Below are 27,343 nucleotides of genomic sequence, written 5' to 3' on the forward strand. Positions count from 1 at the left end.
AAATATCGATTTTTACATGGCAACATTGTAATGGTATGCACTCTGAAACCGGAATGATTAAAAATTGTTCCATTTAATTCGTATTAAAAATTTAGAGATATAATCAAACTGTGATACTTTTGAAATAAATATTTTAATTGCTTTAAACTCGATAAAATTGAAACTCCATAAACTATTTCATTTAATTTTTATGGGTATTTCCTATCTTACCAATTACGATACTGCAAACTTCCGAACGCCACTAGAATTCAAGGAATTCTTGCCATTTCAAAAACAAAAGCTATTATGGTTGTAAAATGTCAAAATGTCCAGTGCTATGCAATTCATGACGAAATTTTCGCAACCGTAACGAAATTATCTTATCGGAATTAAAACAACAGCATTACAACAATACTCTTTATTAATAACAATTGTTGCTTATCGAGTGACGTTCCGTTCGCACGCGTAAGATCCGTCGATACCTATGTGTTGTATGTTCAATAATATTTATTCAGTTGTAACAAATCGTAGTTTTACGTCACTGTAAATAATTTGGCTGTGTTCCTCTGTTTGTTGACTCACAATAACTTCAGAACTTGCGTTGGCAACAAGCTTTTGAGTGACCTTGAAAACAACAGCTGTTTACGTGAGTACCTTTGTATCAATACTTTTAATATTAGAATTTAAAAAGTAATTTTAAAAAAATTGTATGTACTGTCTTTGGTGCTGTGATAAAAAAAAATATAATTGCATTTTCGCGCGCTTATGTACTGTACCTATCTTTGAAAAGACCTTGAGAATTCTAAGTATATGTATGAAAGGAGAATGAAAATGGTAATTTGTTGCATAAAACTATAAAAGAAAGGCTTTATGCTCTACTTTTAACGATAAGAAGCGAGTTTATGTGTTATGCTGATGAATATTTAGATTAGAAGCAACAATAAAGAATACATTTTTTATTTTTAATACAGTGTTGTAAAATATTATCCTAGTGCCTTTCTATTTTAGCTGATCTATATGATGTGATATGTTAGAAAGTATATCTGTTAGTTTTATATACTTTACATGAAATATTTTAATCAATTTTGGTAAAATTCTCTCTGCTGCTGCCAGGAGAATTATTGTTTTCAATATATACTAAAATTATAAACCTATATGTCGGAAAGTATGTGGCTTATTTATATGAAAAATTCTTTCACTGTTGGAAAGCTACACTCTTCCCGAGTAACATAGGCTATATTTTATCCTGGTACGGGCAGTAGTACCCACGGGATGCAGGTAAAACTGCGGGAAAATGGCTAGTAATTAGGAAAACCCTAGGCAATGAGTTAGGATTGCACAATATGATATAGTAATAATCAAGTTCATGAATGACTCATTCATTGTGGGTAATGAAATAATATCTATTTGAAGTTTTGATAAAAAAACAAACATTATTGAGTTCTGTCTTTTTTTAAGTAATTGTTGTTGAGTTTTTATTTAAAGCTGGTAGAAGAAAAAAATATAATTGGTCTTTAATATTTTGTTTTGCTGTGTGAACAAGTTTTTTTTTACTAATTAAAAAAAAATAGGTTCTCAGTTTGACCTTAACATATGTTTATTTTGGATGCATGATTATTTCAAGTCCCACAAAACTGATTTTGATGCGGTTTTGAGCAGAGTATTTGTCAGACTTACGAGAAGTGTTTAGATATGTATTATTAACCTACCAAAAAGCTGGTAAAATCAACATAGCATACAGTAGTAGTTTGCTTTTGTCTGCTTTTTGGAGTCCAGTTAGATTTTTTTTTAAAAAGGTTTTTATTCACATATATTTTGTATAGCTCTCTGAAATACAATGTCAATGGCTATCCACAATTAAATTCCGATTCTGAATAATCAATACATGTCTGTATGTATCTTTAATAACAAAACAATATCAGATAAACAAAGTATTTATTGTTGATAAGCATTTGGTTATATAAATAGTTGCATCCTTATTATGTCTGTGAATATTCAAGAGTCATATGTAATGTTTAATGTGAGTATTTGAGACACATAACTTTTAGTTATGCATACCATTCATCTTTAAATTCAAAAACTCATTTTTAGGGCTCTGTACCCAACGGGACATTGTTTTCGCTCCTCTGTCCGTTCGTCCGTCTGTCGCCAGGCTGTATCTCATGAACCGTGATAGTTAGAGAGTTGAAATTTTCACAGATGATGTATGTTGCCGCTATAACAACAAATACTGAAAACTAGAATAAAATAAATATTTCGGGGGGCTCCCATACTCATTTTTGCTCGATTTCTATAAATATATGTATGTATATAGAATAATAGTTTGGATGGTACGGAACCCTACGTGCGCGAGTCCGACTCGCACTTGGCCGGTTTTTATTATTTGATGTTCTTAAATCCAAAATCAAAATTAGTAGGTATACTTTTTACCTGGATGCGCTAAGTTGTTCCCACGGAATGTGGACATAAGCGGAACTTCGATGGAATAGTTTGTCAATTTCCAAGGTAACTGATGTATACATTTTTTATCAGTTTACCTACTGATAAGTTTTAGATATGAGGAAATATATAAATTATACAGGTATCATCATAAGACTTAATGGTTAGTAATTTACAAAGAAAATGATAGACTAACAAAAATATTAGATAAGTACGTAAGTATGTAATTTTTTTATTGTCTCTGATTAAAATTAAAATTTGCCTGTGTACTCCCAGCCCGAGGGAACTATTTCCTTCACGCGGATTAAATAGGCCTGCCTATATCTTTTCTTGGACTCTAGCTAGTCTGTCTGTGTACCAAATAAATAAATCGGTTCAGTATTTTTGTCACGAAAGCGTAACAGACAAAGAGTTACTTTCGCAGTTATAGTAATTAGTAAGGCGATAAAGTTACTTTGTTTGCGATACACAAAGGGATAGAAAGTATTTTATATTCAATCTCTAATCGAAAACAACGGATGGATCGATAATAAAATTGCAATCCGAAGTTAGTAAGCTAAAATCTATGGTCGGTTAATCGGGCGCGAACCTATTTTTAATCTATGGGTTGGTCTGACACTCGTTCCAAGCAAGAGTCATTTGAAAGATTTATAAAAAAAAATGTATAGATATGTATAAATACAAAGTATTGGCTTCATATTATTTTAGTACATACTATTTCTACGTCAGACATCCAGTATTTGTTCAATATCACGATTTGGCAAGCTCTCATCAATTTAATATAGAAAAAATTACATCAACAACAACTAAGATTGCCAAAATTCCCGCGCAATTTTACGTCAAACTATTGCCAAGTTTGAAAAAAAAATGCCACAGATAAGACGTTTATTTTTGGTCTGTTATATCTGGGGAATACTGGTACCCAGCTGCATACGGTTAGACTGGAAGCCGACTCCAACTTGGTAAAAGGATAGTCAATGCCTGAGTTTCGGAGGGCACAATAAACTTTAGGCTTCGGCTGTCATTGAACATCTTTGGTAGTCGTTACGAGTAGTCAGAAGCCAGTACGTCTGACAACCAGTCTTACCAAGGGGGATTAGGTTGCCCAACTGGGTTGAGGAGGTCCGATAGGCAGTCGCTACTTGTAAAACACTAGTACTCAGCTGTATGCGGTTAGACTGGAAGCCGAACCCAACAGAGTTGGGAAAAGGCTCGGCAGATGATGATGATAATGTTCAAGCTAAATTCTAATGTTTATTTACAAGCTCCTAATCGAGGTCGTTAGATAAAAAACGTGGGGTGAATGACCTGTCGCGAAAATGCTAATATCGCGGATTTTGTCACATTGTAGATAAGGACAGAAGATAAGACAAAGTAGTTCGCGAAAGTAATAGGTGCGTTTCTCAGATGGAAATCTCATGGAAAATAGTCAAGTGTATGGTTCAGATCGTCATCCTGTCCATATTATGATTCCTGTTACAGCCTTTTTATCGTCCCACTGCTGGGCTGCGGCCTCCTCTCACACGGAGAAGGATTGAGCGTTAATCACCACGCTTGCTCAATGTGGGTTGGTGATTTCAGACTTTTATAGTCCAGGTATCCTTAAGATGTTTTCCTTCACCTTTTTATCACTCATTGGTGTCTAAGATATACTTAGAAAGTACATACAAACTTAGAAAAGTTGCATTGGTACTTGCCTGACCTGGAATCGAACCAACGCACTCGTACTTGAGAGGTCGGTTCCTTACCCACTAGGCCACCACGATTGAAATGTTGGTGAAATTGGCTCTGAAATATAAACTGTACCTTCTGCCATTTTCTTTATTAATATCTGAACTAACAGTCTCAGTTCTAAAGATACCACCGTGTTATGTATTTTGGCACCATACCTCACAATCCAGTGGATATTTTTACACCTTCAAATATTTGTACTGCGTCTCGATCTTTACAAAATTATACACCACCAGCTGTTTTCCTGCGGTTTCACTCGTTTCCTGTGGGAACTAGTGTCCGTACCGGGATAAAATATAGCCTACCTTACTCGGGAAGAGTGTAGCTTTCCAACAGTGAAAGAATTTTTCAAGTCGTTTCTGTAGTTTCGGAGTATTTCGGGTACATACAAAAAATGTTTCTTCTTTATGATTCTTCTAGATTTCCGCCCGCGTCTTCGCCTGTGCCGAGTTCGGTTATATCGCGTTTCCAAAAGAATTCTTCAAAAGTCCGGGATAAAAACTATCTTATGTTCTTTGTCAAGGTCAACTCTATCTCTGTACCAAATTTTATTATAATCAGTTCAGTGGTTTAGACGTGAAAGCGTAACAGACAGACAGACAGACAGAGTTACTTTCGCATTTATAATATTAGTATTGAAGTATTGATAGTACCATGTATAGTTAAACTCAATTAAAAAGGGGCATGCTTACACAAGATTTCCCAGAGATGATGTTTCTAGTTCAGTCTTACAATATGTACATATACTCTATTTTAGTTAGGTATTTAACTAAAGATATGCATGGTATGACTTTACATTAAAAAACTTTTTTTCAAAAAAAAAAATCGACTTCCAGAAACACTAAAAGGCCAAAAAAATAATAATTTTAGGTGCATCGGCCTAGAAGTCGGTGTCTAATGGATGTACCTAAGTTAATTTTACCACCGACTTCGAGGCCAACGCACCTAAAATTTTTATCGGGCCCCGTTTTTAGCCGACTTCCCAAAAAGGAGGAGCATCTCAATTCGTCGGGATCTTTTTCTTCCGTTTGGCTGTTTAACCTCGTAAAGGAGATAGAATAATCAATGGTATTTAATCTATTGTTACAGAGCCATGGATTCCTTCTTCAGTCTGTTTGACCCGTCAGAGGGCAATCAAAACAAGCAGAAGAACAAAAAGAGGCACAAACCGGAACAGGATACGGTTAAGAAAAAACCTGACGCGCCTAAAGGTAAGTGACGTCATACCGTTTGATAGATTGGCAACATGTAGCATGAGTCCAAAAACTGATCACTCCGGGGCCCTGTAGTGGCCGGATTAATTTTTTTTTTAATGATCAAAATCAAGAAACGAAAACGTTAAATGAAAAAGTTACTCAACTAATGTTTATATATTTCCTTTTTGACTACACTAAATGCGCTGACAGTTCGGCGCTGGCTACGGCTAGCTTTCTTTCTGTATATGGCCAAAAAGTCTGTCTGCTCAACCTTTTGCAAATGATTTTGGTTGGGGTTGGATTGCAATGATGGACTGGATGCATCGAATTTGGTTGGATCGACTGCCAATATGATCTCCTCAACACAGCCACATTCACGGACTAACTGGGCAAAACGTTTCAAACTTTATGATCAACCTCGAGCTATTCAGTAACTACATCGGTTATACGTCAGAAAACCAGCATTCTAAACCCAATATTTGTCAAACCTAACCCAATAACAATACAATTCTTCGTTTCCCAGGACGCCGAAGAGGCCGCAAATCTAACGTGAAGAATGAGACGCTCCCTGAAGAGTCGTCGTTCCTCTGCGAGCCGGATCTCAGCACTGATCTCCTAGTTAAGGATGTTAGCTATATCGAACACTTCATAGAAGTTAATAGGAAAGATGATGGTGAGCACTTTTATATGGATGACTTGATAAATACCTGAGAAAATACCTTGAGGATGGATAGTTAGGGGCCGTTCAAGTATTACGTAAGCACTTTACGGGGGTGGGGGGGGTCTTTGTTTTGCTTATTTTGGATGACATGGGGGCCATCTAAAGTAAATCGATAGTTATTTACTTTTTTACACGAATGGCAACCCTCACATTGTCTATGCTTGAAAACGAAACGCATTTTCGGGGATTCCCGCAAACATACACGCATACGTTTAGGCACTTGCTTTAGAATCGATTCGGGGAGTTACCGCGCGCAGTCTAAATTTCTTCTGTCAGTGTATTGTTTTGTTCTGATACTATAACATTATAATTATTATCTAAAAAAATACATTTTTAATTTAAAAATGTTTACGTATGCATGGAGGGGGTAAAAGCTTTGTTTACTTTTGCTGACAAGGGGGATGGGGGTAAATAATTGTAATACATCTGCTTACGTAATATTTGAACGGCCCCTTAAGAATATCCGCATTTATTTCGTCATTTTAATGTTTTATGTAATTCTGTTTAGATGCTTTGACAGTAATTATGAGGATGTTGAAAACTTTTGTTTAATAGTGAAATAGGATGAGCGGTTATAAAATAACAAGTGGTTCACAAAAAAACTTTAAATTACATATAATCACTCGTAACTATTCCTATAAATTTATCAGAGACAGAATGCTCTTTGCATTTTGACCGTTATGAGAGAATTAGTATTGTTGGCAGTTTTTTGAAATACATATGATTCGTTTGAGAAAATCCGGTTAAAAGGAAAATTATTTATAATTGTGACATTAATTTTCACAGACAACAAAAATGAACTAGACAAGAAACCGAAACGCCGAAACTCAAGTCGCAAATGCCGTAGAAAAAAGAACAAAATATCACCTTCTAAGGATGTACCCACAACAGCTTGGAGTCACGATGTTAACGAAAACGAAACCAAAAACTGGAATAACCAGTTATCCGTCCAAAAGATATGCGACGAAAACATAGGAAAGAACGTTAACGATCTGAAGAACGTTAATAACGTTATTCGGAACGACAGTTCTTTGGAACGGTTTAAGGATAGAGAGGTGTATAACGTGATTGATAAGCTTGAAAAGGTTATTTTGAAAGATGACATGTATCTCGCTGGTGATTTTGATACGAATGATCTGGAAAATGATATTTTTTATAGTTCCGATGATATGGAGGAGTATGTTGATGATTCGTGAGTATTATATTCCATTTAATGTGCTGTTTATGTTAATATTGTAAAGCTGAAGAGTTTGTTCGGACGCGCTTAACTCACGAACTTTTTACACGATTTGAAAAATTGTGTTAGATAGCCCAGTTATTGAGGAAGACCATAGGCTGCTTTTTATCCAGGTGCTCGAAGTAGTCCTCACGGGACGCGGTTGCAACCGTGGGTAAATCTGACACTAAAAAAATTTTTGAAGTCAGACCAGTAGCTCCTGAGATGTTGCATGTTCAAATAAACTCTTCAGCTTTATAATGTTAGTGTAGATAACAACTAAAAAAATATTTTCCAACATCTAATAATTTCTAATTATGAATCAATTTCCAGAACATCAGACCCCGATGACTCAGGGGATGAGGTATACGGCAGTCTACCTCCCGAGCCTAGGTTCGGTAACGTGGAGTACAAACTACAACTAGTTTCACTATGCGAAAGGAGGTTCCAACATTTAGTAACGCAGGTATGTTGGAGACAAACATATATTTTGTACTTTCAAATTAAGGTAAATTTATTTATATCCATATCTACATAATTTATATAGAACTAATATCAAACGCAAATGATGGATACCTTATAGAAATTGGCAGTTAAGAAATATAGTAGACGCCTCTAAGGCATTTGATACTGTGTCAATCGTTGATTTTCAAAAACAAGACATAAAAACTGGTCCTTATGAAATATCAGATGTATTTATTATGGAAGTCCTTTATTAAGAGTAAAAACAGATTTGGAGTTAATTAATACTTAAGGCTTCATCACAGTGTTTCTTATGGTGTTCCACAGGGAGCTATATTGGGTTCAACCCTCTTTTCAAACGACTAATAGTGGCTTTTCTTTAATTATACAGTGCGAGTGTTGTTTGCAATGTGCACATATCGAAAGAAATTCATGTTAAATTTTACGGACGGTAAACAAATATTTAAAATTCTTAATTTGCATCTTTATGAAGTTGATTATTTTGTTTCAATTTCTAGCGCATTTGATTAGTCTTCTTTAAGAAGCCTAAATCTCCATATAGCTATCGGCACGAATCTTGGACTCTGACCTTCACCTGCGCAGAAGTAATTTATTGGGTCCCGTTTGTGGTATGAAGTGAGGCGCGGGGGCGGGCTAAAGCGGTGATTGGCCCGCAGTGCATCGCGTCATAGCCGTCACTCGGGATTGGTTCTTTGCTAATAAATCACTTCTGCGCAGATGTAGGTCAGAGCTCAAGATACGTGCCGATAACTATAGCTATATCTGGAATCTCTCATTATCTCCATAGTTAAAATGGCGTCTCCGCTCCGGCGGCGGTAGCGCAGTCTACGTCCTCGGAGTCCGAGACTGCGGCGCCCTCGTAGGGCTCCACGCGCGAGCCCTGCGCGGCTCCCTCGTCTCCCTGCGCCGCATGGCCCACGCGCTCGGAGCTACCTTAGCTCACGTTACTGCTAGGAGAGTCGCTTCGCATCGCGCTGTCGCTGAGGTCTATGTTAGAAAGGTAAGTATTTTTTATTTTACTTTTTAATCTTAAGTTATTTCCTTACTACAAAAACTAAAACATCTGTTAAATACCTGTCTAAAACGGACCTTATTTCCACGTCAAACATATTTTCATAGAAATTCATAGTAACAGATTTTCATAGAAATTCTGCACTAAGGAACGGCGTAAGTAACCATTAAATGTCTCTGAGTGTGTCCATAATCTGTCATTTTTTTAGATAAGTGTTCAAAAGACGTTTAAAAGTTTTCGTTGTTCGACGGTTAAAGTTTATTTTAATAAAAGTCGTGGTGGCCTAGTGGGTAAGGACCCAGCCTCTCGAGTTTAAAAGCGTGGGTTCGATTCCAGGTCAGGCAAGTACCAATGCAACTTTTATAAGTTTGCGATGGTAGTTGTAAATATAGTTCTTTCTACCATTTTTCTACTCCGAAAAACTTGTAAATAAAGGCTGCAAAAATACATATATCTGTATCTGTACGTGGAGACCTGTTATTGGCTGTCCGTTTATCATACTCATCATCCTCCGAGCCTTTTTCCCAACTACGTTGGGGTCGGCTTCCAGTCTAACCGCATGCAGCTGAGTACCAGTGTTTTACAAGTAGCGACTGCCTATCGGACTTCCTCAACCCAGTTACCCGGCAACCCAATACCCCTTGGTTAGATTGGTGTCAGACTTACTGGCTTCTGACTACCCGTAACGACTGTCAAGGATGTTCAATGACAGCCGGGACCTACAGTTTAACGTGCTATCCGAAACACCTCCTTTCGAAATCCGTTTATCACACTGTTCTTAGTTTATTTTCTTTAGCTTTAGCTAAATGTTAATATTCTTGAGACAGGACCATATTTTTTTGTATTATTTTCAGTTACCAGATCCCAAACAGAGTGTTGAGCTAAGAGTGGCCGTGATGGGAGCCAACGAGGCTGGCAAGTCTACCCTCATTGGTGTACTTACTCAAGGTCAGTCTATGTAAAAAGTCGAATTTGTAGTTAGGTTGGTTTGAAAGTAGAAAATACAAAAAACAGTAAAGCATTTGCCCAAATTGACTGAATGTCCTAAATTAATGTAAACTCTCAATAAGCAATTTTAAACTAAATCGATGTTTTTTTTTATATTAATAATCGGTTTATCGGTCCTCATATAAGTGATAGTGTCTTTTTAGGGTTCCGTAGCCAAAATGGCAAAAACGGAACCCTTATAGTTTCGTCATGTCCGTCTGTCCGTCTGTCCGTCTGTCCGTCTGTCACAGCCGATTTACTCGGAAACTATAAGTACTACAGTGATGAAATTTGATGGGAATATGTGTTGTATGAACCGCTACAAAAATATGACACTAAATAGTAAAAAAAAGAATTGGGGGTGGGGCCCCCCATACATGTAACTGAGGGATGAAATTTTTTTTTTCGATGTACATACCCGTGTGGGGTATCAATGGAAAGGTCTTTTAAAATGATATAAAGTTTTCTAAAAAACATTTTTCTTAAAGTGAACGGTTTTTGAGATATCAGCTCTCAAAGTCGTAAAAAGTATGCCCCCCCCCCTCTATTTTTATAACTACGGGGTATAAAATTCTAAAAAAAATAGAGGTGATGCATGCTAATTAACTCTTTCAACGATTTTTGGTTTGATCAAAGTATCTCTTATAGTTTTTGAGATAGGTTGATTTAACTGTAATTTACGGAACCCTTCGTGCACGAGTCCGACTCGCACTTGGCCGGTTTTGTTTAAGAATAATTATCTTTGAACGTTAATAATGTTTCCATGTTAATAGTTTATTTGGCCATCCATTCTCCGAGCCTTTTTACCAACTATGTTAGGGTCGGCTTCCAGTCTAACCGGATGAAGCTGAGTACCAGTGCTTTATAAGGTGCGACTGCCCATCTGACCTCCTCAACCCAGTTACACAATACGCGCTGAGTTCTGATGACAATGCATGACTAGCGTGTTTTTTTAGTTTGTACAATACATACTAGGTATTATATCTCTATATAAGCAAGTATTTTATATCTCTGTTGTAACAGGAGAACTGGACAACGGTCGAGGCAGCGCTCGTCTGAACATGTTCCGTCATCTACACGAGGTCAAGTCAGGCAGGACTTCTTCGCTCAGCCATGAGATACTAGGCTTTGATGCACAGGTAAGATTTTATTGTAGACTGGCTATTTTTTTTGTGGTTTTACCCGCATTTTAGTACCGAGATAAAATGTAGCCTATGTTACTCGGGAAGAGTGTAGCTTTCTAATGGTGGAAGAATTTTTAAACCGATCTAGTAGTTTTCGTCATCATCCATTACAAACAAAGAAACAAGCAAAGTGGTCCTCTTTATAATATTAGCATAGACTAGCAGTTTCTTGTGGTTTCAACCGCATTATTTGCGAAATAAGTAGCCTGTGGCCTTATGCGGTAAGCAAATCCATGGTTTTCGGCAACAATCCACGTCCGCCTTTTCGGCAACAATTTTTAATTCTTCTATTTTAATTCTTCTCCAGGGCAACGTAGTAAACTACGGCTGTTCAGAACTGATGACAGCGGAACGCATAGGCGAGAGAAGTGCCAAACTAGTGTCATTCCTAGACCTAGCGGGACACAGCAAGTACCAGCGGACTACACTGCACGGCCTCACCGGGTACTCCCCGCACTATGCTATGTTGGTGGTGAGTAGTTCAGTAGTTCAGTAGTTCCTAGACCTAGCGGGACACAGCAAGTACCAGCGGACTACACTGCACGGCCTCACCGGGTACTCCCCGCACTATGCTATGTTGGTGGTGAGTAGTTCAGTAGTTCAGTAGTTCCTAGACCTAGCGGGACACAGCAAGTACCAGAGGACTACACTGCACGGCCTCACCGGGTACTCCCGCACTATGCTATGTTGGTGGTGAGTAGTTCAGTAGTTCAGTAGTTCCTAGACCTAGCGGGACACAGCAAGTACCAGAGGACTACACTGCACGGCCTCACCGGGTACTCCCCGCACTATGCTATGTTGGTGGTGAGTAGTTCAGTAGTTCAGTAGTTCCTAGACCTAGCGGGACACAGCAAGTACCAGAGGACTACACTGCACGGCCTCACCGGGTACTCCCCGCACTATGCTATGTTGGTGGTGAGTAGTTCAGTAGTTCAGTAGTTCCTAGACCTAGCGGGACACAGCAAGTACCAGAGGACTACACTGCACGGCCTCACCGGGTACTCCCCGCACTATGCTATGTTGGTGGTGAGTAGTTCAGTAGTTCAGTAGTTCCTAGACCTAGCGGGACACAGCAAGTACCAGAGGACTACACTGCACGGCCTCACCGGGTACTCCCGCACTATGCTATGTTGGTGGTGAGTAGTTCAGTAGTTCAGTAGTTCCTAGACCTAGCGGGACACAGCAAGTACCAGAGGACTACACTGCACGGCCTCACCGGGTACTCCCGCACTATGCTATGTTGGTGGTGAGTAGTTCAGTAGTTCAGTAGTTCCTAGACCTAGCGGGACACAGCAAGTACCAGAGGACTACACTGCACGGCCTCACCGGGTACTCCCCGCACTATGCTATGTTGGTGGTGAGTAGTTCAGTAGTTCAGTAGTTCCTAGACCTAGCGGGACACAGCAAGTACCAGAGGACTACACTGCACGGCCTCACCGGGTACTCCCGCACTATGCTATGTTGGTGGTGAGTAGTTCAGTAGTTCAGTAGTTCCTAGACCTAGCGGGACACAGCAAGTACCAGAGGACTACACTGCACGGCCTCACCGGGTACTCCCGCACTATGCTATGTTGGTGGTGAGTAGTTCAGTAGTTCAGTAGTTCCTAGACCTAGCGGGACACAGCAAGTACCAGAGGACTACACTGCACGGCCTCACCGGGTACTCCCGCACTATGCTATGTTGGTGGTGAGTAGTTCAGTAGTTCAGTAGTTCCTAGACCTAGCGGGACACAGCAAGTACCAGAGGACTACACTGCACGGCCTCACCGGGTACTCCCGCACTATGCTATGTTGGTGGTGAGTAGTTCAGTAGTTCAGTAGTTCCTAGACCTAGCGGGACACAGCAAGTACCAGAGGACTACACTGCACGGCCTCACCGGGTACTCCCCGCACTATGCTATGTTGGTGGTGAGTAGTTCAGTAGTTCAGTAGTTCCTAGACCTAGCGGGACACAGCAAGTACCAGAGGACTACACTGCACGGCCTCACCGGGTACTCCCGCACTATGCTATGTTGGTGGTGAGTAGTTCAGTAGTTCAGTAGTTCCTAGACCTAGCGGGACACAGCAAGTACCAGAGGACTACACTGCACGGCCTCACCGGGTACTCCCGCACTATGCTATGTTGGTGGTGAGTAGTTCAGTAGTTCAGTAGTTCCTAGACCTAGCGGGACACAGCAAGTACCAGAGGACTACACTGCACGGCCTCACCGGGTACTCCCGCACTATGCTATGTTGGTGGTGAGTAGTTCAGTAGTTCAGTAGTTCCTAGACCTAGCGGGACACAGCAAGTACCAGAGGACTACACTGCACGGCCTCACCGGGTACTCCCCGCACTATGCTATGTTGGTGGTGAGTAGTTCAGTAGTTCAGTAGTTCCTAGACCTAGCGGGACACAGCAAGTACCAGAGGACTACACTGCACGGCCTCACCGGGTACTCCCCGCACTATGCTATGTTGGTGGTGAGTAGTTCAGTAGTTCAGTAGTTCCTAGACCTAGCGGGACACAGCAAGTACCAGAGGACTACACTGCACGGCCTCACCGGGTACTCCCGCACTATGCTATGTTGGTGGTGAGTAGTTCAGTAGTTCAGTAGTTCCTAGACCTAGCGGGACACAGCAAGTACCAGAGGACTACACTGCACGGCCTCACCGGGTACTCCCCGCACTATGCTATGTTGGTGGTGAGTAGTTCAGTAGTTCAGTAGTTCCTAGACCTAGCGGGACACAGCAAGTACCAGAGGACTACACTGCACGGCCTCACCGGGTACTCCCGCACTATGCTATGTTGGTGGTGAGTAGTTCAGTAGTTCAGTAGTTCCTAGACCTAGCGGGACACAGCAAGTACCAGAGGACTACACTGCACGGCCTCACCGGGTACTCCCGCACTATGCTATGTTGGTGGTGAGTAGTTCAGTAGTTCAGTAGTTCCTAGACCTAGCGGGACACAGCAAGTACCAGAGGACTACACTGCACGGCCTCACCGGGTACTCCCCGCACTATGCTATGTTGGTGGTGAGTAGTTCAGTAGTTCAGTAGTTCCTAGACCTAGCGGGACACAGCAAGTACCAGAGGACTACACTGCACGGCCTCACCGGGTACTCCCCGCACTATGCTATGTTGGTGGTGAGTAGTTCAGTAGTTCAGTAGTTCCTAGACCTAGCGGGACACAGCAAGTACCAGAGGACTACACTGCACGGCCTCACCGGGTACTCCCGCACTATGCTATGTTGGTGGTGAGTAGTTCAGTAGTTCAGTAGTTCCTAGACCTAGCGGGACACAGCAAGTACCAGAGGACTACACTGCACGGCCTCACCGGGTACTCCCCGCACTATGCTATGTTGGTGGTGAGTAGTTCAGTAGTTCAGTAGTTCCTAGACCTAGCGGGACACAGCAAGTACCAGAGGACTACACTGCACGGCCTCACCGGGTACTCCCCGCACTATGCTATGTTGGTGGTGAGTAGTTCAGTAGTTCAGTAGTTCCTAGACCTAGCGGGACACAGCAAGTACCAGAGGACTACACTGCACGGCCTCACCGGGTACTCCCCGCACTATGCTATGTTGGTGGTGAGTAGTTCAGTAGTTCAGTAGTTCCTAGACCTAGCGGGACACAGCAAGTACCAGAGGACTACACTGCACGGCCTCACCGGGTACTCCCGCACTATGCTATGTTGGTGGTGAGTAGTTCAGTAGTTCAGTAGTTCCTAGACCTAGCGGGACACAGCAAGTACCAGAGGACTACACTGCACGGCCTCACCGGGTACTCCCCGCACTATGCTATGTTGGTGGTGAGTAGTTCAGTAGTTCAGTAGTTCCTAGACCTAGCGGGACACAGCAAGTACCAGAGGACTACACTGCACGGCCTCACCGGGTACTCCCCGCACTATGCTATGTTGGTGGTGAGTAGTTCAGTAGTTCAGTAGTTCCTAGACCTAGCGGGACACAGCAAGTACCAGAGGACTAAACTGCACGGCCTCACCGGGTACTCCCCGCACTATGCTATGTTGGTGGTGAGTAGTTCAGTAGTTCAGTAGTTCCTAGACCTAGCGGGACACAGCAAGTACCAGATCACTGCACAAGTATCAATTCATCATCATCTCCCGAGCCTTCTCCCAACTATGTTGGGGTCGGCTTCCAGTCTAACCGGATGTAGCTGAGTACCAGAGCTTTACAAGGAGCGACTGCCGCGATCAGTCGCGACTGATCGCGGTTCGCGAGCGATCTGACCTCCTCAACCCATTTACCCGGGCAACCCAATACCCCTTGGTTAGACTGGTGTCTGACTAACTGGCGTCTGACTACCCGTAACGACTGCCAAGGATGTTCAATGACAGCCGGGACCTACAGTTTAACGTGCCATCCGAAACAGTCATTGGTGTCTAAGATCTACTTAGAAACTTCCAAAAGTTTAGAAGTGTTTGAAATATATCGATAAAATCGCGTCATTAAAATCCGCAGTTTTTATGTGCAGAAAAATCTTCTGCCTGTGTCAATAGGTTAATTTTACAGAAAATTTACAAGGAATTTTTTGTACATAAATTCATGATTTGATTGATTTGATTTGATTGATATCTAACCTCGATTCTGATTTATTCACCCTTTCAAATTTTTTAACCACTAAGATCATTTGACTGGATATGTCTCAAATTCACCGACAATTAAATATAAAAGTCAGTTTAAAAAAAAACTGTTTACTACAAACTTTCTCGTTCCATTTTCCAAATAGACAATTGTGTTTTAAGGAAATTTTCTAAAGTTTCTTTCTTTCATTCTAGATCTCAGCAACAGCCGGCATAACCCCCATCACAGAGGAACACATAAGTCTACTATCGGCTTTAGAGTTGCCATTCTTCGTGGTCATCAGCAAGTGCGAGCTCGCCGCCTGCGCCGTGCGCGACCTCGTAGCAACGTTACAGCATCTTCTTGGTACTGCTAATAAGGTGAGAGAAACTACTAAAAGCTTCCTCAAAAACTACCAAAAATTTACTAAGTCCTTCTAAAAAATCTACCATACCGTTCCAAAAAATCTACCTAAACATTCTAAAAATTCTACTTAATTCTAATAAGTCTACTAAAACCTATCATGAGAATGTATCTAGATACATTCTCATGATAGGTTTTAGTAGACACACGACAGTGTGTCCGCCAAGTTCGAGCAAAAAAAGCGACACACCGGCCGTGGGTTATATTACACGAACCATTTCGGGCCAAATTCGACCCCCCTATAACTCAAAATCTATTTATTTACGCATATCAAATTTCTAGTATCTGTTGAGCTCCCCTCCCTTATCTAAAATAAAAAAAATCATTAATATACCTATTGTAGGTCTTGAGATATTGACGTCAGAAAATCGCTATTTTTACTATACACTCACTGACTGACTGACTGACTGACTGACTGACTGACTGACTCACTCATCAAAAACCTAGACCACTTCCAATGGTCGTATTGACTTGAAATTTGGCATGGAGGTAGATCTTTATGTCAAGGTAAAGGGAAAAATCTGAAAATGGCCAAGTGTGAGTCAGTTTCAAAATAATGAAGGTGTAAATTTATTTTCGGTGTAAATTATATATGATTATATATTAATAAATGATGTTACTTGGCAAGTTTTAATAGATAATTATATACTTGATTCATTGCGTTTAGTAGGTTTATAACAAGGTGTGTGAAAACTTGCCAAGTAACGTAATTAAAAAGTAACTATTTTTAACTGAGGTATGTGTATGGAACTTGGTACTTATTCAGATCTCACTTCTTTTATAGGCGGAGCATTCCCATATTATCGAACTTGGCAGCCTTTCACATTTTTGTTTTGGGTGGGATACTAATATTATAAAGCTGAAGAGTTTGTTTGTTTGTTTGCTTGAACGCGCTAATCTCAGGAACTACTGGTCCGATATGAAAAATTATTTCAGCGTTAGTAACCCATTTATCGAGAAAGGCTACTTTTTATCCCGGTACGGGAAGTAGTTCCCACGGGTTGCGGGTGAAACCGCTGGCAGAAGCTAGTCTACCAATAACTACCAAAAGATCTATCAAACTTTCTATTTTTGTGGAAATTGCGCAACAGCTCAAAACTAAAAAAAACTATAAGACGAACCATGAAATCTTCCAAAATCTACCCAAGCTACCTTTGAAGTCTCATCATCATCATCATCATCTCAGCCGGCGGACGTCCACTGCTGAACATAGGCCTCCCCCTTAGATCTCCACAGATACCTGTTGGAGGCGACCTGCATCCAGCGTCGACGGCGACCGACATAAGGTCGTCTGTCCACCTTGTTAGTGGAAATTAACCAATTTCTTCGAAAATCTAGAAAAACTGACCAATGTCTACATAAAATCTGTCAAAATAAAAATTTTTTTTTGACTTTAGCTTTGGCTATACGTCTATACTAATATTATAAAGTTTAAAACTTTGTTTGTTTGTTTGGTTGTAATGGATAAACTCACTGGACCGATTTTAAATATTCTTTCAGCATTAGAAAGCTACATTATCTGCGAGTAACGTAGGCTATATTTTATACCGGTACGGGCAGTAGCTCCCACAGGACGCGGGTGAAACCGCGGGAAAACGGCTAGTTATTCATAAAACAATAGTGTTTCGTGTCGTAAATAATTCTACAAAGTCTTCGAATTATGCCTATATTACCACTCAATGTATATTGTTACAGAAACCCTTACTAATAACCGATGAGAACTTGGCCAGAAACTGCGTGGCGCCGCAGAAACTCATCATTGATTCGATCGACGATACCAAGGAACAAGTAGAGTGAGTATCCTCTTATTTTGAAGTCGGGTAATCATCGTATGATCGTTTGTGCCGCAGAACACTTTAACTGCATCCTCAAAAGATTATTTCCACCGTGATAACGTATAGCGTGTAGTACAAAAAAGTAGCTTCGGGGTCCGTTCAGATAGACCGGCTCGGAGAGCATCGGCGCGCATTTTTCTTTTCATACAGACCGGAGCCGATCGGCTGCGCGAGCACTAAAGAGCATGCAAACGGAACCAATCGTCAAGAAAAAATACATTATCGGAGCCGGTCGGCTCCTCTTATTATTTCACACCGAGCGCCTTCGAGCATTCTTAATGACAAAAGTACCTATTCAATTTTCAAAGTGTTAAGAATTTGCCCTGCTCTCCGAGCCGGTCTGTCTGAACGGACCCTTGTGTTGCTAAGGCGGCCTGCCCACGTCTGACTTCTTGTAGAACAGATAAATAGAACCAGATATTTTGAAGGACGTTCTGACTAGGATTTTCTGATCGAGTTTTTGTAGGACGAGTGCATTGTACTATTGCTATCTGTGTGTTATATTTTTCTCCTACTTCTACTGAGTTTTGTCAGTTTACCGGACTTGAGCAGACAGCTATAATAATTTTTAAAGTCGATTCAGTAGATCCAGAGATTTCATCAAAATTCACGTACCTCACGACGGTTGCAGTGTCGCGGACATGTTAGTAATGTTCGCGCGCAATGTGTTACTGTTTGCTAGAGCGAGTACACCGCGAGATACACGCGGTGTGACAAACAGTGCCGCACCAAGGGGGAATCTCGCATTTACTATTTACCTTTTTACAATATTAATATGGTTTTTAATACTTATAATACTTGTTACAGCGTGGAATCAGAAATAATACCAGTTTTTCCCGTAAGCTGCGTCAGAGGGAACGGTTTGAGCGCTCTACACGCGTACTTGTTAGCTCTGCGCCCGCCACAGACACAAGCCGCGCATAGACCTGACGATGTGAGTAAACAGTACACTTGTAATGAGGGTTTTCTAAAATGGCGTCCACGAGGTGGCAGCACCGAGTCGTCAGGTCCAGGTAACTGTCAAAGTGCTTATCTTTACTATGAATAGTGAACGATTTTAGTGTTTTTTTTTATTTTATAATTAAAGCACTGCATTATTGTTTTACTATTGCGGTTGAGTAAATAAAAAAAACTAAATCATATTGTGTTAACAAATTTTTCAACAAGCTTTTCCTTAGTACCAGTGACTTTTGCACCCTCTCTCTTAGCTCAATTTTTAGTTCGGAAACCTTATTCTGACCGTAGTCCATAATAAAATCAATAACACTTCCAATATAACAGAATTTCAATAACCAATAAGTTCGGCACCTACAATTCCATACTATTTGACAGCTGTTTGGACCAGACGCATACGTGGCGCCACCCTGTGGCAGAAAAAATTGAGAAAACCCTCATTGGACGTATATCTCTATATGTCATAACATTTCCTAAGAAAGCAGCGCGCTAAAATGTGGGTGTTCGGGGTACGAGGAACCTATCTAGCACCTAACATCTTACGCTTTCTGTGGTCATTGTCAAAGATTGACCTTGATTGCTGACACAGCAATCAAGGTCAATCTTTGACAATTTGGTTTTAATTTAACAAGGAACTCGAACGCTTTGAAATTAACCCATACCTATATATGGACGAAGTTCAGTTGATTCCGATTCAACGAACTTTTGAAACTCAGAACCGAGATATAAAAGTTAAGCGATCTATCTAAGAGCCCTGCCTCATTAGGACGCCAATGGCGACGTCGCCGGCTACGTATCCAAGCAGTTAGTATTGAAATGTATGGAACCTAACTCACTTGGCGACGGTTTGGCAACGTCGCCAAATTGGAGGCGTGGCCACGAGCTACAGTTCCCTACGTGGCTCCTGGCTACCGTGGCAGCTTGGCGACGTGGCCACAGTTGCCACTATAATGTACACGGTAAAGCGCACCTCCCTCACACAGTCGCCAATGTGGTCGCCAGTCAGCGTGCAATTTCTTCAGCGACGAGACGTAAACAATTGACTGCCGAGACGCCATGGCCACTTGACTTGGCGACATTTGGATGCCAGAAGTAGCCACACCTGTGCCGCTGACGACGTCGCCATGGCGTCCTAGTGAGGCAGGGCTCTTAGTGTGATGATGGTGTTTGTGTGATGATGATGAAGAAGTGTGATGGGTGATGTTAACCATGTGAGAGAGAAGACGATGATGATATAAGCGTGGTAGCTATGATGATGATGATAAAATCAGTGTTTTCATTGTTATAGGAAACGTGCGAGTTTCAAATAGACGAGATATTCCACGTGGGAGATAACTCTGGACCGGTCGTTGGCGGATTGCTCGCGAAAGGACAACTATATGAAGGAGACACTGTTATTATTGGTAAGTGTTTAGAAAGAAACAAAAAATATTTATTTACAGAAAAACACTATACAACATCAATCTATACTTTTACCGGTTCGATTCCGAAATCGCTTTGTGGGTTTTCTTAAACTTTCACAAAGCAGCCCGTAGTCTGGAAGTAGGTGATTGATTCACCCGTGCATCGGAGAGCACGTAATGTCGGTCCTGCGCCTGATCTCTCTCCGGTGGTGTCGGATTGTCGTCCCATCGCGCTATAAGAGTGAAGGAATAGTGAGTGCACCTGTGTCCAAGCAAATGCTCGTGCATTATAATATGTCCTGCGCAGCTGGCTGATCTTCTCCTTAAAAATGAGAACAGCCGCTATTATTAGTATAAGATTTTACTTTTTGTAACGACCATACACCTTTCCACCTTAGGACCTCTAGAAGACGGTTCCTTCACCCGAAGCCGGGTTCGAAGCATCCACAGGAACCGAGCCCCCTGTGGGTCTGTCCGCGCCGGGCAGTGCGCGAGCGTCGGGCTGTCGGCCTGCGCCCCCCGCCCCGGACATGTGTTACTGGCGCCTCCGCCCTCTGCGTCATGTCCGCCTGCCTTCACTAACTGCCGTCCTGGGGCTTGTAAGGTGAGTGTAGAGGCATCAATCAATCTATAGCTTCTAATGTCTAAAGACATCTGTAATGCCTAAACACATTTTGTCATCCTACTAATATTATAAACGCGAAAGTTTGTATGTATGGATGTATGGATGTTTGTTACTCTTTCACGCAAAAACTACTGAATGGATTTTTAAGAAACTTTACAATAATATAGCTTATACATCAGAATAACACATAGGCTACAATTTGTAAACATATTGTTCGAAATACTAAACCTGCGCAGACGAAGTCGCGGGCACCAGCTAGTTTAATCTAATTTCATAGCAGATTTTTAAAGAACTAACTTTCTAGCTTCTCAACCATAATTGCCAATTGAAAGTTTAATCATTATTTATTTACATATTTAAAATACATAAAAAGAAAAATTATCCTAGTAAAACAAAAAAAAAACCTAAAACTAAACTTTAACTTTGCATCTCTGAAGGTAAGCTTTTGCCTAAAAATGGTTTCTGCGCAGCGACTCGCGATCTTCCGACCCGCCATTAAGACTGTCTCTACACGGTGCAAGTAGCTCGCGCATGTTGAGTCACATGCGCAGGTTACATGCATGTTAAAAACGTGCGGGTCCAGCGACTCGCGCGTGTACCAAAGCACAGTACCATGTGCTCTTGTCACTTGTTGTCTTATATCTTAGACATCAATGACTGTGTTTCGGATGGCACGTTAAACTGTAGGTCCCGGCTGTCATTGAACATCCTTGGCAGTCGTTACGGTTAGTCAGAAGCCAGTAAGTCTGATACCAGTCTAAGCAAGGGGTATTGGGTTGCCTGGGTAACTGGGTTGAGGAGGTCAGGCAGGGCAGTCGCATCTTGTAAAGCACTGGCACTCAGCTACATCCGGTTAGACTGGAAGCCGACCCCAACATAGTTGGGAAAAAGGCTCGGAAGATGATGTGCTCTTGTCACTTGCTCCAGCTATATGCACCATGTAGACGCATCCTTACTTTGACACATACTCAATAATCTTACTTCTTTGTAACAGGCGAAACAAATCCAAGAAAACTTAGCAGAGCAGACGAAAAATCGCAAAAATGTTCGCAGAAAAAACAAGAACCTTCTACAAGACTTGAAGACTGCTGAAGAATGTCTCACCAAAGACATGGATGATATCGAAACTAATATATTTGATGATGATGATGAAGATGATGAACAAATTGATGAAGAGACGAAGAGACAAATTGATGATGACTGTATATGTAACGATAAGGTGATCTTGGAAGACCCTAATAATCCGAGAGGGTGTATTTATTTTCAGGTTAGTTGAATTTTTTTTTTGGAGTAGCAGTTCTTAATTTAGTAGTTAAAAATGGGTTATTGTTAAGTGTTGCCATGCTTATAATATTGTGTTTTTTAAACGATGTAATGTGGATTTAAATAAATTAAATTGACTGTGATTAGGATATATCTTGCTGCGAGTCCACAGCTAGCATGTTTTCGCGCATAAAGTTTGCCGTTTCGAGGACATTTTAGAAATGTTTAGTTCTGGCTTTTATAATTTTCATTTGCGTATCTTGAATTTTGCAACAATACTACGTTTTTGCATAAAAATACAATTTTTTAATATGATATTTAAAAAAAATATATATTTATGAATATTTTCTTTTATAATTTACAGGCATCAGTGCAAGTGTTAAGACACTCCACAGTGATATACCCCGGGTTTCAATGCACGGTGCATGTCGGCAATGTCAGGCAGACCGCTATTATTGAGGTAACACTTATTATATTATTTATAGACTGCTAGTTTTAACCGACTTCCTAAATAGAATGAAGCTATCAGTTGGTCAGAATCTTTTATATTGGGTGTGTCGTTCACAATCACATTAAATCATATCGCATATACTTTATGATATTCTATGGCGAATTGTAAAAAAAATAACCTAATCCATTTAGTGGTTTAACCACAGGAGTCATTTTTCGTTTTTATAATTTACAACATCATGTGTAAAGCAGAGACAAAGTTAGGAGTATCGTATGTTTTGATCAGTTGACAGCTGTCAGTTTTCAAGGGAGAATTTTAGTTGTTTGTAATGACTGACTTTTATATGGTGTTCTAATTTTCGCACATTTTTATTCTATTTACTTTGTTTGAAAATTGATTTTTTTTTATTTTTACGTATTTTTCTTTATGTGAATCGACATATATTAACCAGTACATTAACGCATTTCATTTAATGTGATTGTGAACGACACACCCGATATTGGTAACTGATACTTGAAATTAACAATCGTCTTCTTATAACAGGGTATAATGTCTCTACACAACGTGCTCCGCGCGGACGAGACCGCGTCAGTTCTGTTCCGCTTCGTGCGCTGTCCGGAGTACCTCGTGAGGGGGAGGCGACTACTCTTCACTGCCGGCCTGGGAACTAGGTGAGGAAATTCGATACGGCACTTAACAGCATTGGTGGTCGGTTGGAGTTTAGTGAGACTACCGTGCTCGAGGTCGAGAGATCGATCCCCGCATCGGACTGGAATTTTGTCAGTTTCTCAAATCACTCTTCTCTGGAACTTGTAAATGAAAGTACTGCTTGTGATCTCTCCGGTGGTGTCGGATTGTCGTGCAATAGTTAGTGCACCTGTCTCTTTGCAAATGCTTTTGTGCACTATAATATGTGATGACTAATCTGCTGAGACATAATTACGGTCTTCTAAAGAGGGTAAGTCACCTTAAATTGCTGGGTCGCGACTGTCATTTGAACATCTTTGGCAGTCGTTACGGGGAGTAAGAAGTCTGACAACCATTCTTACCAAAGGAGTTATTATTGGGTTGCCTGGGTAACTGGGTTGAGGAGGTCAGATAGGCAGTCGCTTCTTGTAAAGCACTGGTACTCAGCTGCGTCCAGTTAGACTGGAAGCCGACCCCGGAAAAGGCTGGAAAAGGCTCGGCAGAAAAAAGCCTAATTATTAAAATCATTTTTATTTTTGTTACAGGGGCATCGGACGCATCACTCAAGTATTCCCATATGTACCTTGAACAAAATCCAATCATTTACGGTCCAGCATCTATATTTCTATCAAAGATTTACTAATTTAGAAGTAGATCTGTTTTTTTAACTAAATAGTTTTTTTAATTAGAAAAGTACACTTTTTTTGGTGTCTTGAAAGTGTAGGGAAATATTTAAATAATTCTTCGGTGTTTGACAAACTATACTTTTTAGTAAAATTGTCGGCTAAGTAAAATAAAGGAAGATTTTTAAGTCATTGTCGAATTTCAAATACTATTCTTTTTCATGAAAATAGTAATTAAAATTGTTCAATTTCAGCCAACTTCGAAAAAGAGGAGGTTCTCATTTTTTCTATATTTTTTTAAATAATAATAAGTAGCACAAAATGGTTTTGGATTTTTGTTTAAATAAATCGTTTAGTACTTACTTAAAATTAATATAATAATAAGTATTATTTTAACTAATTTCTAAAAACACAAGGTGATTTCAAAAATCTTCCTTTAGACAGAAAATAACTATTTTTGACTAACTAAATAACTTGATTATTTAATAAACTATAAATAAATATGACTGGATAAATAAATTGTCTCGACAAATTATCATCCGCCTAGCCATTTCTTTGAAACCCATCCTTGTTATATCAAAAGTATTAATACTAATTTTGTAAAACTTTCTCAGCTGAATATTAAGATTAAATTCACTACTACTATAATCATCGTCACGAATCTTGAGCGCTGACCTTCACCTGCGCAGAAGTAATTTATTGGGTCCCTTTTGTGGTATGAAGTGAGGCGCGGGAGCGGGCTAAAGCGGTGATTGGCCCGCAGCGCATCGCGTCATAGCCGTCACTCGGGATTGGTTCTTTCGATCCCCAGTCTTCCGCTGAGCACTCAAGATCCGTGCCGGTATCTGTACTACTTTTATGTACTACTGCTATGTTACCAACGCCTTCCTCTCTTCTAACTATTTTGCTGTGCCCATCAGGGTCCATAATTGTGACTACCTCTATTAATTTTCCACCTAAAGTACAGTCAACTGCAGGTCAGTGGTAACAGTTGTATAGGTAAATCGTACTTATTACTGTTGAGTTAAGGTGCATGACAGTTACCACTGATGTGCAGTTTACTGTACATTATGAAATGCAATAAATGATACGAAAAATTTTGTGTAACGTTAGACATGGGTATAGGCTACTTCTTATCCAAATGCGGGAAGTTGTTTCCTCGGAACGCGGGTGAAACCGCGGGCAACAGTTAATGTAGTAAATATTATTCTTCCATCAATGTATGTTTTACTTAAATTATATAGTAGGTTGAATATTTTCTCGGTGTTAAATTGCCAAGCGTTTTTTTTTATTATTTTTAATAATATGTATGAAAATACAAAATTAAGTACAATATAATAATGCTTTAATAGTTTGTTAAATTCGCGTCTTTTGAACTTTAATTTTGTCCTAAAAACAATTTGTTTATATTTTTTAAGTAGATAAAAAAAATGTACCACACAGATTTCCTATGTAATAGGGTATTACATGCATTTTTGAAATATATCTTAAATAAATTCTTTAGTCTTAATATATCTCTAAAAAATTAAAAATAATTTTTTTTCTCACGTTATGTACGAATATAAATTAATTGTTTTATCATTATTTCAAATTTCGCGCGTATTTCGCGAAAACGCGGCACACAACGGACGCCATGATTGTTTTTTGGTCATGACGTCATTACGTTAGCAAGCAAACTACAGCTGTCAGTAATACATAATATTTTGATATGTATTGAAAATTTTAATAATGAGTAATTATGCTCCGTATCGTTGGTGTGTTGTTTCTGAATGTGAGAACACTAGTGTAAAAACACCAGACAAATTATGGATTCAAGTACCAGTGGATATAAATATGAGAAACACTTGGTTAAAAGTTGTTTACTACAATAATGACGTCATTAGCATGGCGGCGACATTTCGTAGTGTTCAAAGACAGATAAAAAAACCTAAAAACTTTAAACTGCAATAAAAAATATATTTATGTACCTTACGAAGTGAAACTAACATTTCCCGATTGCTTTTCCTCTAAACAATCATTGTAATACACTTTTAATTTTTTTCTCATCTAGACTAAAATACCCTATTGAATATGAAAATATTTTGACTAGAATTCTAGTAGCATACATTTGATATTGTCAGAATTCTTTAACTGTGGATTTCAATATTTGATCTATCCCCCGTTTTGCGGTAGGAGATTGAATTTAATTTATATGAATCGAATGTCAAAATGATTAACAAAATTTTGATTTGATTGATTGATTAACAAAAGATAAAAGAATTAGTAAAAGATTTTTACTATTAGAAAATTATATTTTAATTATTGTTGTCCATCTTTAAAAATGATTTCCTTTTCTAAATACATCGAAAATACATACTTTTTCTATTGTAATGAAAATACAAAGTGAATACCATGTATTAAAAAAACATCGGCCTCAGTCTGTTTGCTAAACTAAACTCAAAAACTGCTGAAATGTTTTTCATGCGGTTTTCAGCAAATGACAGAGCAAATTATAAAGAAAGTGGAGGCTTTTTATTTTATGTAAGTATATATATGTCACTTTATATAACCGAATTCTGTGATTTTTTTAATGTATAAACTTTTCATCATTTGTTAATTTCTCTATAGAATCGATCTAAGCGGAATTGAAAAGTTTTTAAACAACTATAGGTACCCTATTCTTGGAGCCATGAGCCAAAAGGTAAACAAACTATAAAAAGGGTTCTTTGTAAGTCACGATTGAAGTAATGATCATATTTTATAAAAATAACTACGGAAGTAATACACTGACAACATTAGAAATGATATTTTAGAACGATATCTGTAAAACTTCAGACTTATTTAAAATCAAATATAGTAAATGCCGTAAATTATTTTCTTAATTTTACATAAATATGCAGGTCGCCTCCAACAGGTATCTGTGGAGATCTAAGGGGGAGGCCTATGTTCAGCAGTAGACGTCCTATGCCTGAGATGATAATGATGAATCAAATATGTATAAAATCGTTTACATGTAAAAGAACCTGACTGAGTTTCTGACTTGACTGTCAAACTTAGAACCCTACTAAATTGTAGAGCACAGATACTGCGAACATTTTACATAAAAATGTGACTTTTTGTCATCGGTCGGGTTATACCCGCCATCTTGAAAAAGTGTCATTGTTTGTTTACATTTTGGCTCACGGCTCATTGAATAGGGTATAATTACGAAATTCTATTGGTTTAGAAGTTTTGGCCTTATAATGTCTATGGTATTTTCAGTCAAGCCACAGATCATAATAATATAGTCAATGTGCAAAAAACAATGGATAAATGTTTCTATTCTAGATATTAAATATTAATTATCACCGAAAACTTTGTATGTTGCACCTATTATAGTATAAAAATTGAATTATTTTGTTTTATTTACCTACTTACATTTACGTCAAATAAATCAATATTTTTTTATTACAAGGCTTCTAATAAGTCCAAACACAGCTATGATACGATGTTCCATCATGAAGTTCCAGTTCATATCTCCCGGCTCCATCATCAGATCAGTTCGACAGTACCATATTATTGTATTGTCATCAGAACTACATACAGCTGACAAT

At 39.5% G+C, this 27,343-nt stretch overlaps 1 protein-coding gene across 1 annotated transcript; it reads left to right on the forward strand.

Moving 5' to 3' along the window:
• Positions 1–264: 264 nt before the first annotated feature.
• LOC110378959 (GTP-binding protein 2) lies at positions 265–27,141 on the forward strand. The gene is made up of 18 exons (XM_049840147.2): positions 265–625; positions 5,239–5,360; positions 5,869–6,018; positions 6,853–7,258; positions 7,616–7,748; positions 8,553–8,765; positions 9,632–9,725; positions 10,788–10,903; positions 11,256–11,420; positions 15,723–15,887; positions 17,626–17,723; positions 18,573–18,699; positions 20,008–20,122; positions 20,521–20,726; positions 21,742–22,014; positions 22,375–22,470; positions 23,005–23,132; positions 23,694–27,141. The coding sequence occupies exons 2-18, from the start codon at positions 5,243–5,245 to the stop codon at positions 23,734–23,736; spliced, it is 2,646 nt and encodes an 881-aa protein (XP_049696104.2). The 5' UTR covers positions 265–625; positions 5,239–5,242; the 3' UTR covers positions 23,737–27,141.
• Positions 27,142–27,343: the final 202 nt, after the last annotated feature.

Source organism: Helicoverpa armigera, chromosome 31, assembly GCF_030705265.1.
Source record: "Helicoverpa armigera isolate CAAS_96S chromosome 31, ASM3070526v1, whole genome shotgun sequence".
In the NCBI taxonomy this organism is placed as follows: domain Eukaryota; kingdom Metazoa; phylum Arthropoda; class Insecta; order Lepidoptera; family Noctuidae; genus Helicoverpa; species Helicoverpa armigera.

What these genes read in the sequence shown, in the direction of transcription:
- LOC110378959 (XM_049840147.2), top strand. Translation starts at nt 5,243, where the DNA reads ATGGATTCCTTCTTCAGTCTGTTTGACCCGTCAGAGGGCAATCAAAAC. An exon ending in TTCTTGGTACTGCTAATAAG is followed by an intron (nt 15,888 to 17,625) that starts GTGAGAGAAACT and finishes ATATTGTTACAG; the next exon opens with AAACCCTTACTAATAACCGA. An exon ending in GATACCAAGGAACAAGTAGA is followed by an intron (nt 17,724 to 18,572) that starts GTGAGTATCCTC and finishes TACTTGTTACAG; the next exon opens with CGTGGAATCAGAAATAATAC.